The sequence below is a fragment of the Microtus oregoni genome, unplaced genomic scaffold (genome assembly GCF_018167655.1).
Source record: "Microtus oregoni isolate MIOR12 unplaced genomic scaffold, Mior012 000011F_ref0000422, whole genome shotgun sequence".
Lineage (NCBI taxonomy): Eukaryota > Metazoa > Chordata > Mammalia > Rodentia > Cricetidae > Microtus > Microtus oregoni.
In genome coordinates, this window is record NW_024543070.1 from 19,362,281 (window position 1) to 19,376,299 (window position 14,019).

The 14,019-nt window shown below is 47.8% G+C and overlaps 1 protein-coding gene across 3 annotated transcripts; it reads right to left on the reverse strand.

Moving 5' to 3' along the window:
• Positions 1 to 13,983, reverse strand: LOC121453321 (protein FAM53C). Of its 3 annotated transcripts, none has more exons than XM_041659998.1 (5): positions 13,845 to 13,983; positions 10,221 to 10,449; positions 9,819 to 9,876; positions 4,188 to 4,981; positions 1 to 2,879 (listed from the first exon to the last, which is right to left on the reverse strand). In XM_041659998.1, exons 2-5 carry the CDS (start codon positions 10,296 to 10,298, stop codon positions 2,622 to 2,624), a joined length of 1,188 nt encoding a protein of 395 aa, XP_041515932.1. In that variant the 5' UTR covers positions 10,299 to 10,449; positions 13,845 to 13,983; the 3' UTR covers positions 1 to 2,621. The 3 variants fall into 3 exon arrangements, with proteins under 3 accessions (XP_041515932.1, XP_041515931.1, XP_041515934.1); XM_041659997.1 differs by lacking the exon at positions 13,845 to 13,983 and adding an exon at positions 13,393 to 13,657; XM_041660000.1 differs by lacking the exon at positions 13,845 to 13,983 and adding an exon at positions 13,393 to 13,656 and having other exon boundaries at positions 4,197 to 4,981.
• Positions 13,984 to 14,019: the final 36 nt, after the last annotated feature.

Here is a 14,019-nt window from a genome sequence, read left to right on the forward strand (position 1 = left end):
TTGCTTGGGAAAATGGATTATTCTAATAAAACTTTATTTTTTCAAACACAGCCACAGAGGCAGAACCTCATGTTTTAACACACACAGACTTATGGAATTTTTAATATAAAACAAAGTTTACGAAAAATTTTTTTCCACTTTTTGTTTCTATAATCCCATTAGCACAGGGACTTTGGCAGCAGGTGGGAATGAAGGGCAGCTAGGGCTGCCACTGGGCAGTCACCGGGCACAGGAGGAGAGCATCAGCCTGGGAGTGGCTTCACTCACACACGCAATAATACTCACCTACCGGCCAGCCACACCACACACGCAGCACAGATGCAGACGTCTAGTCAGCCACAAGCCCCGGAGGTGTGCTCCACTCTGGGAAAGCCCAAATGTGAAAACCCAGATAACGAAACCAGCTAAAGTAGAGGGAGGTTGCTTGCTTTACAAAAGAAGCAATCATAGGCTGCTTTTAAATGACCAGCAGTCCAAATGCATCAAAAAATAGCATTTGGTTTACACAGAACTGTCGGAACAGATCTATTGTGTAAAGCAAAATGATTCACTTCTTGAAAAGGCTTGTTCCAGGGCCAGAGGCTTTTAAACTGGGAAGCAAGATGATAGTTCTGCTTAGTTTAACATTCCAGACTTAAAGGAATGGAATTAAACTATGACAACTGTAGGCCTCCTTTCCCTAAGGGTGGTGACCTAAGGGCTCTGGGAAAACCAGAATGAAGGCAGAATCACTGCCTTCACTTAAACTTAGGGTCTTGCAGAGACCCCATTGGCATTGCCAGTGACCTATTGGAAGCTGACACTGCCATCTGCAGCAGAGACCCCATGGATGAGGATGCCCCAGGTGGAAAAGAAGCTGGCACCAGGGAAATTATGGACCAGAGAGGGAGAACCAGGGAAGGATGAAACCAAGGATAGGTAACTCCCGGGCTGTTTCCCTGGACTCTCAAGAGAGCCTCTCTTAGGCCCTCAGAGACTGGGAGCCCAGTGGTAATATGTGGTAACTAGCCAGGAGACAGGGAGGAGTCCTGGAAAAGCAGAACCTCTGAGGGCCACAGGCTCAAGAAGACATGGCTACCTCCCTTGAAGACACCCTGGAAATTGAACAGAAAAATGCCCTTACTATAATAAGCGGGAAGGGCAGGTTCAATTTCATTATGCAGGGTGTTCTAAACAAAGACTCGCAGATTGCAATCGTGGCAGCTTCTATACACATGCCCACTGGTGCCAATCCTACCACGGTACCTACAATCTTTAAGTCCATTACTGTAGCCATTGGGACCTGCTGCACTGGCTGAAGTTGTGGGTAAGAAACAAGAAAGGAAATTCAATCCAACAACAACAAACTCCCAGCTGCTTCTCATAGTCTTTGCTTTACACATCCCCAGCCAATCCCTTGGTGAGCCCCAGCCTTTCTGTGGTCTCTCAGGGCCAATTAGAGGCAAATAAACATTTCCTGGCAAGAGTGGAAGACAAGCAAACTATTAAATGCTGAACGCCCTTCCTCTGTCTCGCAGATCAGAAAGAGACTGGGCCTCCATCTCGCAAGAGTAAGTTTCCCTACAGCCAGCTTCCAAAAGGCAGTGCTGGGGTGGGCTCCAGGACTTCTGGATACAAAATGTCACTGCTCCCGCTACAGGTCAGCCTCAACATATTCTGGGGATCAACTTTGTCTCTGATTTAAAAGATCAGAGCATGAAAGGGTCCCCTTGGTGAAGAAGAGAAAGAACCCCTCTGCTCTGCCTCAGCTGCCCATGTGTGCACCTACTCAGAGAACGAGAGAGGCAGGCTGTGTGCAGCTTAGGTAATCGATGAACACAATGAAAGTGACCTTTCTACAAGCCTTCTTGTGAGATTTATCTAGTGAGTGAGGGTGGGACTGAGGAAAAGACCATTAGCTGAGGTCACAGTTCTTAGATCCCAAAACAGAGCCATCTGCAGAGCAAGTAATGCTATGAACTTAAAAGCCTGGCTCCAGAGTTAAGACCAAAAAAATAAAAAAATTTTAAAAAAATTAAAAAAAGAGCCCCCTTTTCTCTAGACACCTTGAACAAGCCCAACGTCATATTTAAAAAGAGGAAAACAAAACAAAACAAAACGTCAAGATTCTGGGGGCATGCTGACGCTCTGCTGTTAAAGGAGCAGCTGCCTTCCTTCCCTAAGGCTACACAAACACACCCCTCCTCAAGTACACGCCCAAGCACACACACACTCACACAATTTCTCCGAGGAGGCTGACTGAACGCCCCCACCCTGGCCAAATTCTAAGACACAAGTGCCCTTTGAAGCAAAGGGGCTAGTGAAATTCCCCGAGCTGGGGTCAGCAGACCCCTTCCTTCCCTGCCCATTGCTCTCTCAGTGGCAGGGATACTCACACTCAGGGCCGCCATGGGGAGGGTCTGCTCTGGGGCTGTCCCTCCCGCCACCAGCTCCGTTTATCTTGTCCCGGCCAGTTTCTTGGCATGGTCGAGCTTGCTGGAGCGAGAAGACTTGGGCTGCCCTGAGTTGGAGCCCTCACTCACCCCCTTTCCCAGGCTGGGCCCTCAGCCTTGGAGCCTCCACACGTGTTAGTAGCCATTAGACAGTCAGTCAGTGTGGCCCCAGGAAGCAGTCTCTCAGTTTTAGTTTTCCTCAATCAGATTCAGGTCCAGGTCCCCAAAGTCCTGCTGGCACAGTGTCCGCTTGTTTAGTTCCTGCCGTCCCCACCGCACAGCCCCCTCTTCTTCCTCTTCACTTTCACTCAGCACATGGGATGAACCCTCAACAGGACTGCAGGAAGCAGAGAGAGGTGGGGGGCTACAGGCCATGAACCATGGTGGAGAGATGCTGCTGCCTTCTGGAGCTGTTTCTTGGAGACAGAGACCTCCTGAGTATGGTTTCTGTCAAATAACATAGTTAAGACAAAAATATTAATTTCCCATAAGTAACCTAAAATTTAAAAACTTTCCATTGATTACTTTATGTGTATAGGGGTTTTGCTTGCATGGAAGTCTGCGTACCAAGCAGACAGAACAATGCCTGCAGAGGCCACTAGAGGGCGACAAATCTCCTGAAACTGGAGTTACACGACACGGGTGCTAGGAACCAAATTCAGGTCCTCTGTAGGAGTAGATGTGCCCTCCTGGCCCTCCAAAAATATATTTTAAAGGATCCCTCTCAGTTACACTTGAGGGCCAAAATTCTAGGCTTTAGAGCGAGGTTCCAAATCATAAAATTTGGAGCATTTAGTACACATGTAAATTCTCTGAGGAGAGAACTCCAGTTTCCCCCTTTAATCTATTACTTGGGAGGCAGATCTCTGAGAGTCCAAGGCAGGCCTGGTCTACATAGTGGGTTCTGGATTACAGTAATGGCCTATCTCAAAAAACCAAAGCAAACCAAAACCACAGCAAAGCATAGAAGCCTGGGGGTTGACTATTAAACACAGGGACACAGGTTCACTCACAAGTACCACAGAATAGAAGCAATGAGTTATGATGGGGCATGGTGGTATCTAAAATCTCATAGCTCAGCGAGCTGAACCCAACCTGGGATAAACAGAAAAACTTTATCTTAAAAAACAAACAAAATAAAACAAACAAACAAAAAAAACCCAGCTCATTTATAAGCTTTTACAAGCTCCATGCAGCCAGCAACACCATCTGCTTATTTGGCCACTCTTGTCTGCCTGTGCCTAAGCAGAATCGAGTACATAGATTTTGCCATGAACGCTTCCTGAATGGAAGACTAAAGGAACAAATTCTCAGAGTCCTGTGACCAAGAAAAATCTGGAAAAAGTGGACAAGTACATCTCCAGCAACTGCTCTCAGGCTAGGACTTTAGAAAAGTGCCTGCTAAACTTGTTTCGGCCTCCGAAGGCCCACGGGGCAGTGAGGGCAGAGAGCAAAGCCCACCCTGAGCACAAGGCCTCAGCGCCAATGACAGGGCTTTCGTGACTTAGGAGTTCTCTGAGAGGAATAGTGCCTCTGGCAGGACAAGGTTTAATGTCTCAGCCTAGTTTCTTCAAATACCAAGGACTAATCTGACAGGGCTGGAAACTTTAAAGGTTAAAACTCAAATAGTTCCAGGCAAGCCAGAAAGGTCTTCCCAGAACAAACTCCAGAGAAGAGTTCTCAGAGATGCCTGCAAAAAAGGCGGAGCTAGATGTTTCAGCCGTCTTCCCACTCATCTCTGCTCTTCCGGCTTACCAGTCCCACCTGATTCATCTTGTCAAAGTCCAAGGAAGGCCTCAGGCGCCGGGAGTCCTCTTCGTGCCGCCGCTTGATGCCAGTTTTGCGGGCATCCAGGTCACAAGGCTGCGAGCGGCTTCGGGGAAGGTTGCGGAGACCTCGAGGTCTCCAGGGTAGCTCTGGGGAAGATGCAGGGGAGCTCCGGGCAGAGGGCAGAAAGCGGCTTGCCTGTGGGCCCAGGCTGGGTGACAGGGAGAAGCGGCGCTGGGGTGGGCAGGGTGACAGGGACTCAGCATCACTCTCCCAAGAACCATTCTGAGGGGAGGTGGCACAGGGTTGAGAGGAATCTTGGGCCAGAGCCAGGCTGAAGAAAGGAGGGCTGTAGGGTCTGTGGGCTGGGGCACATTGAGAAGAGGCACTGGGAGCTTGGAGGAACCTGAGGCTGGAGACCCGCTTTGGGGGGCTCTGGTGAGGCACCTGCGGCCCACCCCCTCCAGCACTGCCCCGGTGCTTGATGGGAGTCCACAGCTTGGAGGGGGCGGGCCGCCAGACTGGCTGCCAGCGAGACAGGTCCACAGGCACCGAGAGTGAGCGGCAGTGCCTCTTGGATGGAGGAGCAGGGGGCACAGGAAGCTTCTCTGGGTCTGGGGGTTCAGGGCTTAGTACTTGGGAGAGGGGCTGCTCTTGTGGAGAATTCTCCCGACTGGGTGGTCTGAGGTGCAGGCTTAGGCCTGAGGGATGGTAGCTGAAGTTGAGGCTGTCCTGGAATTCCGCACAGGAACAGTGGGGCAGGCCCCTCCAGGAAGCACCTTCTGAAAGGCATTCATCATAAAAAGGATTAATAACTAACATCATATAATGCAGAGAATACTTCATGTAGTTTCACAAAAATCTTCATGAAGGAGGTACTATGATTACCCTTTTTCAAGGTGACAGCAGTTAACCTGCTATCAGTGAAGAAAACAGGATTCCAACTGTACTATACTATGCTACCTTTATCCTAAGAACGTTTACACACCGTCTTTCACTTCCTCTCGAATGCGCAATTGTCAAAAGAAACCTGTATGTCTGTGTGTGTATGCCCTACTCACCCCAATCTCCCAGACCAATCCTATCTACGGCCCAACCTTCCCTGTGCCCAGTCTGGTTCTGAAAACCAGGCCTATATTCACTTTCTCTGGCCTTGTTCCTTCCTTATGTTCTCCAGGACCAAGCAAAGCAGTACTGTCTGGAAGAAGTAATCAAGTGGCTAAGCAATCACTTTCTTGTTGTTTTTTGGTTTTTCAAGACAGGGTTTCTCTTTGTAGCTCTGGCTGTCACTTTGTAGACCAGGCTGACCTCGAACTCACTTTCATCCTAAGTGAGATGTTGGTGGGTCTGATGGCAGAACGTGCTAGAGAATCTTGTGTTACTTTTGTTCTTTTATGTTTGTTTGTGTATATACTCTAGTTCTCTTCCCCTTAGGCCTTCATAATAAATGTTTGAGAAAAAAAAATGTTTTTGAGCCTAGGTCTCACTATATTTCCCTGGCTGGTCTGAAACTTGCTATGTCTAGATCAAGCTGGCCGCAAACTCACAGAATCTACCTATATCTGCCTCCCAAGCGCTGGGATTAAAGGTGTGTGCCACTATGCCCAGCTCCAAGCCTTTTAATGTTTTTTTTTTGGTTTTTCGAGACGGTTTCTTTGTTGCTTTGGAACCTGTCCTGGAACTAGCTCTGTAGACCAGGCTGGTCTCGAACTCACAGAGATCTGCCTGCCTCTGCCTCCCGAGTGCTGGGATTAAAGGCGTGCGCCACCACCGCCTGGCCAGCTCCAAGCCTTTTAAAGACAAATAGATTGAAGGACCAAGTGGGTATAATGGCTCAAGCCCATACTCCAAGAATTCTGAAAATGCAGGCAGGAAATGAGTTCGCAGTAATCAATAACTACAATGTTGAATTTGAGGCCAACCTGGGCTACAGAAGTAAAGATAAGAGAACTGAAAGAAAAGGAAATGAGCTAAAAGAATGATCCTCACTTGCTACACTCCAATAAAAACCGTAACGTACGGAGTGTATGTGTGTGCACACGTTCATGTTTGTGTACACGTTCATGTTCACATGGGTATGTATGGACTGATCTCAGAGGTCAACATCTGATGCCTTGCTCAACAGCACTCTACCGCATTTTATTTTTAAATTACATTTATTTATGTGTGTGGGTATGTGTGCCCCAACACCACAATCATGTGTGTGCAGGTCAGAGGACACTTGGGGAAGCCACTCTCTCCTTCAATCATGTGGGTCCTATGGATGGAACTCAGGTCATCAAGAACTTTAGGACACCCTACCCTACCTGCCCCCCCCCCCCGAGGTAGGGACCCTCACTGAACTGGTCACTCCTCAATTTGGACAGGCTGGCTGGCCAACTGTCTCTCAGTCTCTAGACACTGGAATTAGACTCTGCTACCACTCCTGGTTTTATGTGAATGCTGGGAACCCTAACAAGTTTATAATGCAAGCACTTTATACCATCTTTCCAGCCCCCAAATTGTGACTTTTTTGGAGACAAGGTCTCGTGTAATCCAAACTGGCCTCAAACTTGCTATATAACCTTTATTCTCCTTCTTCTACCTCCCCATGTAAGACACATTTGGGGGAAATAGCTCACTACAGGACAATGGACCTATTCCAAGTTTTCTCAAGAATTCTCTAGAAAAGGCACAAATCAAAGTACATAAAATCAGACTTGATGACAGCAAGTATTTGGTCAACAGTTCTTCATCTTACTGAACTTCATAGGGCAGGAATAGTGGATCCTTATGGTATAATAACTTGCTTTCAACAAGTGCTTAAGGAAGAGAAAGAAAATGGATGTAGCTGCTTGCCAGGTCCCCCAGAACAGGAAATGTGTAGCAGCCCAGCAACACGGGTTAGGGAGCTCCTGGCTGTCTTAGCTATGCTCACGATCACAGGCCCTTAGATTAATCCTACGCTAGGAATTTACATCTCAGATGTATTTTTACATATCAAACATGACCTGGGGCAAAGCTATTCACTACAGTTCTCTGTAAAGAATAGAAAATGAGTCTGGAGAGGTAGCTAGTAGGTGAGAACACTTGCTGTGTAAACATGAGCCCTAGAGTTTAGATCCTAGCACAAATAGCCAGGGATCCACCCCTGAGTCTGTAGGGTGGAGACAGGAGGATCATTGAGGCTTGCTGACTGCAAGCCTACCTCTCCAAATGAAAGACTGTCTCAAAGGAGTGAGGCAGAGGGAGAGAACACAACACCTGACACCCTCCTCGGGCTTCAGTACACGTTTAGTATCCATACATGCATACATGCATATACAATACATGCACAAACGCCCCAAAAGTAGAAGACTGCAAATGTCCAAATCTCCATCAACAGGGAGTCGGTAAGTGAACGCAGATCCATGCAGTGCAGTAACGTACAACTACATAAAACAGGAAAACACTCAGCGCAGACAGGGAAAGGTACTCAGCTGCACTAAGCTATAATGAAGCGTGGACTAGCAGAAACTCTGTGCCAAAAAACAATAAAGCAAATAGACTTATATTGGCCTCTACTTGCATACAGATATCTCGGTGCTGCGAGAGGACTCAGAGAATAAAGGTATTTGCTAGCAAGCCTGATGACCTGAGTCATCCCTGAGATCTACACAGTAGCAGAGAACCAACTCAGCTCTACAGGCCATGGTACACATACCCTGCCCCTCCGTAAGTACAATTTTAAAAATTAGACATTATGAGTTAGGCCTGGTGGCACAGACCTGTAATCCCAGAGGCTGAGGCAGGAGGTTATAAAGTAAAAGTCAGCCTGTGACATTTAGAAATGCCCTCTCTCAAGATAAAAAAGTGAGCTGGGCCTAGAGGCACACACCTGTAATCCCAGAACTCAGGAAGTGGGAGCAGAGAATCAGGAATCAACATCAGCCTCAACTACAGAGCAAGATCAAGACAAAACTGAGCTGGAGATGCAGTCCTGCTGTGGAATAATCCTGTACTCTGTGAAGGTGTGCTGCTCTCATTGTTAATAAATAGCTGACTGGCCAATGGCTAGCTAGGCAGGAAGAGGTTAGGTGGGACAGCCAAACTGAGAGGATGCTGGGAAGAAGAGCAGAGTCAAAGAGTTGCCATGGAGAGCTGAGGAAGCAGGAAATGAACATGCCATGCTGAAAAAAGGTACTGCCACATTGTACAGTGTAAATAAGAAATATGGGTTAAGTTGTAAGAGCTAGTTAGTAATAAGCCTAAGCTATTGGCCAACCATTTATACTTAATAAGTTTCTGTATGGTTATTTGGGGGCAGGTTGGTGGGACAGAAAAACTCCACCCACACAGTCCTGTACAGAGTGCTTGCTTAGCATGTCTTAGCATGAGGTTCAATCCCATGTACTACCAAAAAAGGAAAAAAAAAATTCTAGTTGGATATGTGTACAAGAAACTAGTTAACAAAGCCCAAGCAAGAAAGCTCAACAGATAAAGATAGCTGCTGTCAAGCTTGTTGACTTGAGATGGATCCCTGATCCCTAGAAGCGACATGGTAGAAAGAGAAACCCAACTCCTGAGGCATGTCCCTCACCTCCACACATGTACCCGACATTCATGCATGCACAGCCCATCCGTCCCCTTCCCCAATGTAAAAAAGAGAACAAGAAATTTATAGGTCAACAAAATGGCTCAAAGGGTAAAGATGCTTCAGGCCATGTGGTGGGTGAGAACTGATTTCCTATAAAGTGTCCTCTGACCTCCACACACTGTAGCATAAACTTTATAAAATAAATGTAAAAAAATGACAAATAAAACCTAGTGTAGGAGTTGCCTCTCCATTCCATATATAGTTCTTAACAAAGGAAGAGCCGCACATACACTGGCCGAATGCCCTGTCACTGAGCACGGCTTACAGAAGTTACTTTTAGAGAGGAACTAGGAGCTAACTAGGAGCTAAATGGATTGGAAACAGGAGACAATGACTTCTATCAACGTAATATTTTTGCTATTTTTAAACTACATAAATGTATTACCTCTTCAAAGCAATTACATTAGGAAAGTTATACTGATTGAGGCTCACACCTGTAACCCAGCACTCAAAAGCAAGACTGTTAAGAGCTCTAGGTCAGCCTGGACTAGAAGATCCTGCCTCAAATCTAAACACAACAGTAAAATAGAGATAAGTAGCACTCTTAGAAGGTGGCCTTGACAAAAACAAAAAACAAGCTGGTAGGCAGAGGAAGGTGGAACTCTGAGTTCCAGGCCAGCCTGATCCACAGAGTAAGTTCCAGGGCAGCCGGAGCTACACAGAGAGCCGGTTTCAGGAAAAATAAAAACAAAGAAACTAACAAAATGAAAATAAAGAATCAAACACAAATGAAAACAAAAATAAAAAAACAAAAAACCAAGTTGGGGTGGTGGCAGAACGTCTCTTACACTAATACTTTATTACTTGAGGCAAAAGCAGGAGATCTCCATGGCTTCAAGGCTAGCCTGGTCTACAGAGTAAGACCCTGTCTCAAAACAAAACAATTAGGCTACCACAAAAACTAGAGGTAGGCTAACCATCTCTGGTCACTAAAAATTAATCAAAGAAATGTGTGGACAGAAGCACAAACAAACACACATATATATAAACCACAGATTCCTTACCAGACACAAGCTGGAAAGGGTTCCCACAGTTGGATATGTCTGCATGATCAGGCAAAGGCTAAGAGAGAGATTATCCATCATTATTTGGGTTCAGGACAAGGACATTTCTAGAGAGACCTCTTATATTCTTCCTATAGCTCATGAGCTACCAGCATATTAGAGACTCCTGTGTTGTTCTCTTCCTATTGTGAGAAACAATCCACACCTTCAAACATTACAAAGCCCTTTTCACCCAAGTTTTAGCGTCCCTGCCCCCTTCCTCTTGGGCTGGGTTGAGCCGTTAGTGGGCTTTTCCAGTATAAGTATGTTTCATACAACACAGAACAAGGGTAAAGTCGTAGCAACAAACAGCCTCCAGGAAAGGGGCTAGATCATGAAGAAGTGGAAACACTGGTCTTTTACCAGACTGATGCTGAAGCGCGTGCATTTCAGCTCATCCAGGGTCTGCTTCTGTAGCTGCTCAGTGATCAGGGTTATCATGTTTTGTCCAGGATTTGACTTGCACACTTCGGAGCAAGTGATGGATGTCTTCTATGTCTTTCTTCCAGGTCTCACTCGTGAGCCGACTTCTGCCACTGCAGCACCGTGCTAGCACCATTGGGACTTCCCTCTCCAGTCATGCCTGCTGAGTCTGCCAATTACAGAGGGATCGGCCCCAAGTAACATTAGAGATGCTCCTGATGCAGAGATGGGGAATGCATGGTACACATACCACAGCATCCCCATGCCAGGCCTCTGGCAGACATCATTAATTGATCATAGTCCTCTCCCAGCAAGCCTAAAAGAAGCCTCAGAAACACACTGAACTAGGCACTCTAGATATCCAGTAAAATAAACTGGAGAGGGCAAACTGAAGCCTATTTACTGTTCCTAACTTGGCTTATGCTCTGTTTTGTCTACCTAGAATATCAGCACCACTAAAGAAACAGCTCAAATGAGAAAGATGCCCAAGTGGTTATTTCCATACAGAATCAGCACAATATTCTCTTTATCTTACAGCCAGAAGCCAAGAAAGGAACCCTTCTCCTAAACCACCGGGGCACAGTGCAGGGAGAGGAGCAAGGCATGGCCTTCTGCTTCAGATCAGAATACGATTTTGAATCCTCCTATGGCCTAAATAGCTGATCCATCTTTATTCCCCAGCAGATATTGTGGGTATTCTCTTACACAGTGAGAAGGAATGGTCAGGGTGGTTCCGATTACATTTCAACTGTTCAGATATTAAAAACAACTCCATGACTTCATTCAGCCAAGTTTTTTCATGATCCCACTCAAAGGCCATGAATATAGCTAACCAAGAATCTTCCTTATGACTGAAGCAAACTATTTTTTTTTTTTTTTAATCAAAGAGCAAGCTTCAAAATCCCACACATTACTACCTGAGCAGCCTTGGCTTGCTCAGAGGGAGGTCAACAACATCTTTTCTTCTACCTCTTCCATAACTAACCAACATGCAGACCAGAGTACGCGGAGGATTAACTAGTACAGAGAACAATTAACCAAGAAATCTAAGTCCTGAGCACACACCCGGGATCCCAGCACTTGGGAGGTGAAAGCAGAAACACGAGAGCTCACCAAGGCAAGCCTGGGCTACAAAACTGTCTACAACACAAAGAGAAAAAGCTGCCGCCACCACCACCAAGTCTTAATTCAATTTGCTCAGTTTTGGCTGACCACGTAACAGTCCTGCTTACCCATATGCAAGATGGGTCTAACAATCTTATTCTATCACAGGAACGAGGCTACATGAAATATCGAACTGTACAATACCTTAACAAATGGCCTATAAAAGGTAGAAGTTCACATAGGCTCTTGTTTCTTATCGCTCCTATTTGTTTGCTGCTCCTCAAAAGCCTTGGCGTGCCCAAAGTGGTGATATCATTAAGGTGAAGAAAGTACAGGGTCTATCTCTGGCTGGACGCCATCCTCCCTCTCTTGTTCACCAGGGAAGAGCCTAAGGGGTCGGGCTCTTCCTCCTGTGACCTTGGGGGTGGGGGACACCACCCCTACAAAAAAAGAGGGTGTCACCTCAGAGAAAGGCAAAAAAAGAATGCAAAGCACCCTAGGATGTATTTGGAGGTCTTTGGAAGAGAGGTGCAGAAGTCAATCACCGCTCTAGTTAACTATCATTTCCACACATAATTAGTACTACCACTCTGAACAAAGTTCCAGCTTCCTGCGAACTGCTTCAGCTGCTTCCCCTGTGTTCTGGTGGGAGACGCCAAAGCCGGAATTACTTCTGCTCCTATTTTCTTAGTTCTGCCCTCAAAAATCAACAAGGCAACCTAAGTGGAGACTTTTACCCTAGAGACCCCAGGCTGACCAGACATAAGGAGCAGGGAGTGAGAAACCTTTGAAGCTTTTCATGAGGCATTTGGACAAGCAGCAAACTCCCAGCCCTCTCTAGAAGCAGCTGAAGAGAGTGATTTTCTATTTTTCTGCATTTTAATTGTTGGGATGTGGCCACACACAGCGGTAATTGGAACAATGCAACTACCACCACGCAAATGATACTCTGAGCCCGAGTTTCCTAAAACAGGCCAGGCTGAGAGGGGGAACAGAACGGAAGCCATAAGGAATCAAACCAGGACACAAAAGAAGGCAAACCAGCTCTGCAAGGGGCCTTCTCGTTCTCAAGCAGACATTAAAAAAAGTGTGAGAAGGCCTCTCTGGCAGCCTTCCTTCCCCTTCCATTTTGTAGATCTGAAGGGTAGACAGCCCTCGACATCCACTAAACAAGTTAAAACTTCTCAGCTTAACATTACTGGCACAAGGCTCAGCCCTTCACTGAGCAGCAGGCCGCACGGCCCTCCCAGCAACCCCACCAGGCCTAACTCTCAACCCAGGATCTCCCGGCACCACAAGCCCCCTAAGATAACGACTGACCCTCCTCCCCTATTGGAAGGAAGTAACCCCTGACACTTGCGTTTCAGGGATACTGAGGTTGTGCTGAAACCTGGACAAGCTAGCAGTCAGGCCAGGGGAAAAGAAAGTCATAAATTCCCTGGGGGGGGGGCATCCCCCCCCCCCCCAGGTCCCAGTCCCAAACCTCTGGGAGAAACTGAAGGAAAACATAAGCGAGGCGGGGAGGTGCAGGAAAAGGTAAATGGGTATCAGACTGCTCTTCTTCCATATGGCTCTGGGGAAGATAGGGGTGACAAGTGGGGTGCACCCATCCCCCCACCACGACGAAAGAGCAAACGGCTAGGCTCCCTCTAATCTTCAACCTCTCCCTCAGTTGCCCTGCCTGTCCCCGCGGGGTGGGGCATGGGGCATCTACTGGCTCCCGGGGTGGGGGGGGCACTCCAGGGTTTGCTCAGGGGGCCTGTCGCTCTCCTTTTTCCAGTCGGGTTCCCCATCTGACCGCGGGAAGCGAACTCAGGACGCAGAGGATGGGGAGGGTCTGGGACATGCACTCCGCCACCCCCTCCCCCACCGGGTCCCGTGCTCTCCCGCCGAGGCGGCCCTGCGAGGCTCAGCCGCACAAGCGGCTGGACTGGGGGAGGGGAGAGAGGGAGGGACGGTCGCGGTGCCCGCCCCGAGGCCCCAGCACCACCTGCCCTCCGCTACCTACCGCGGCTCCTCCAGCTCCCAGGGCCGCGGCCGGAGCAGCTCTGAGCGCTCCGTTCGCCCCACGGTGCCCTTAAAAGGCGCTAGCACGAACCAACGGGCCCTTGAGGAGAGTGGGAGGATCGCTCCTGTTCGCAGACTCTCCCGGTACCGCCCGAAGAGGCCCGAGCCCTAAGTGGTTTCTCCCTTAAGCCTTTCCAGAATAGTGCCGTCGGAAAGGAGCCTAGAGCTGTGATTTGGGGACTCGAAGGTCTCCTCACTAACGAATCACCCCCTCCAAAATATTGCAGAAAGTGGACGGGCCCAGTTGGAAGCATATCCTGAAGCCCGTAGGGGTAGCCATGTCGGATAAAGGTAAACAAAGCCACTGTCCACTCCTTCCATTTCTTCATCTTCCCAACTGAACTGTCTTACTTAACTCAGACCCCGAAACAGTATTAGACATAGCCTTCTCACCTGGTCTTCTGTCCCTTCCGAAACAGCCACCTTTCTGTAAGCATCCCCCCCTTCCCCCTGGCAAAGGACCGATCCTTGGTGTGAAGGCTGCCGGGAAATGTAGTCCAAGCGCCGATCAGGGCCTGCTCTGAGCCCCTGGAGCCCCTCTTCTAGCTGCGGATCTGCTGGAACCTTT

Bases quoted from the DNA above. Each gene is read 5' to 3' on its own strand.
- LOC121453321 (XM_041659998.1), bottom strand. From the start codon at position 10,298: ATGATAACCCTGATCACTGAGCAGCTACAGAAGCAGACCCTGGATGAG. The intron at 4,982-9,818 runs GTAAGGAATCTG...AATGCCTTTCAG, and splicing joins CCCTTTCCAGCTTGTGTCTG to AAGGTGCTTCCTGGAGGGGC. The intron at 2,880-4,187 runs GTAAGCCGGAAG...GTTATTTGACAG, and splicing joins AGATGAATCAGGTGGGACTG to AAACCATACTCAGGAGGTCT.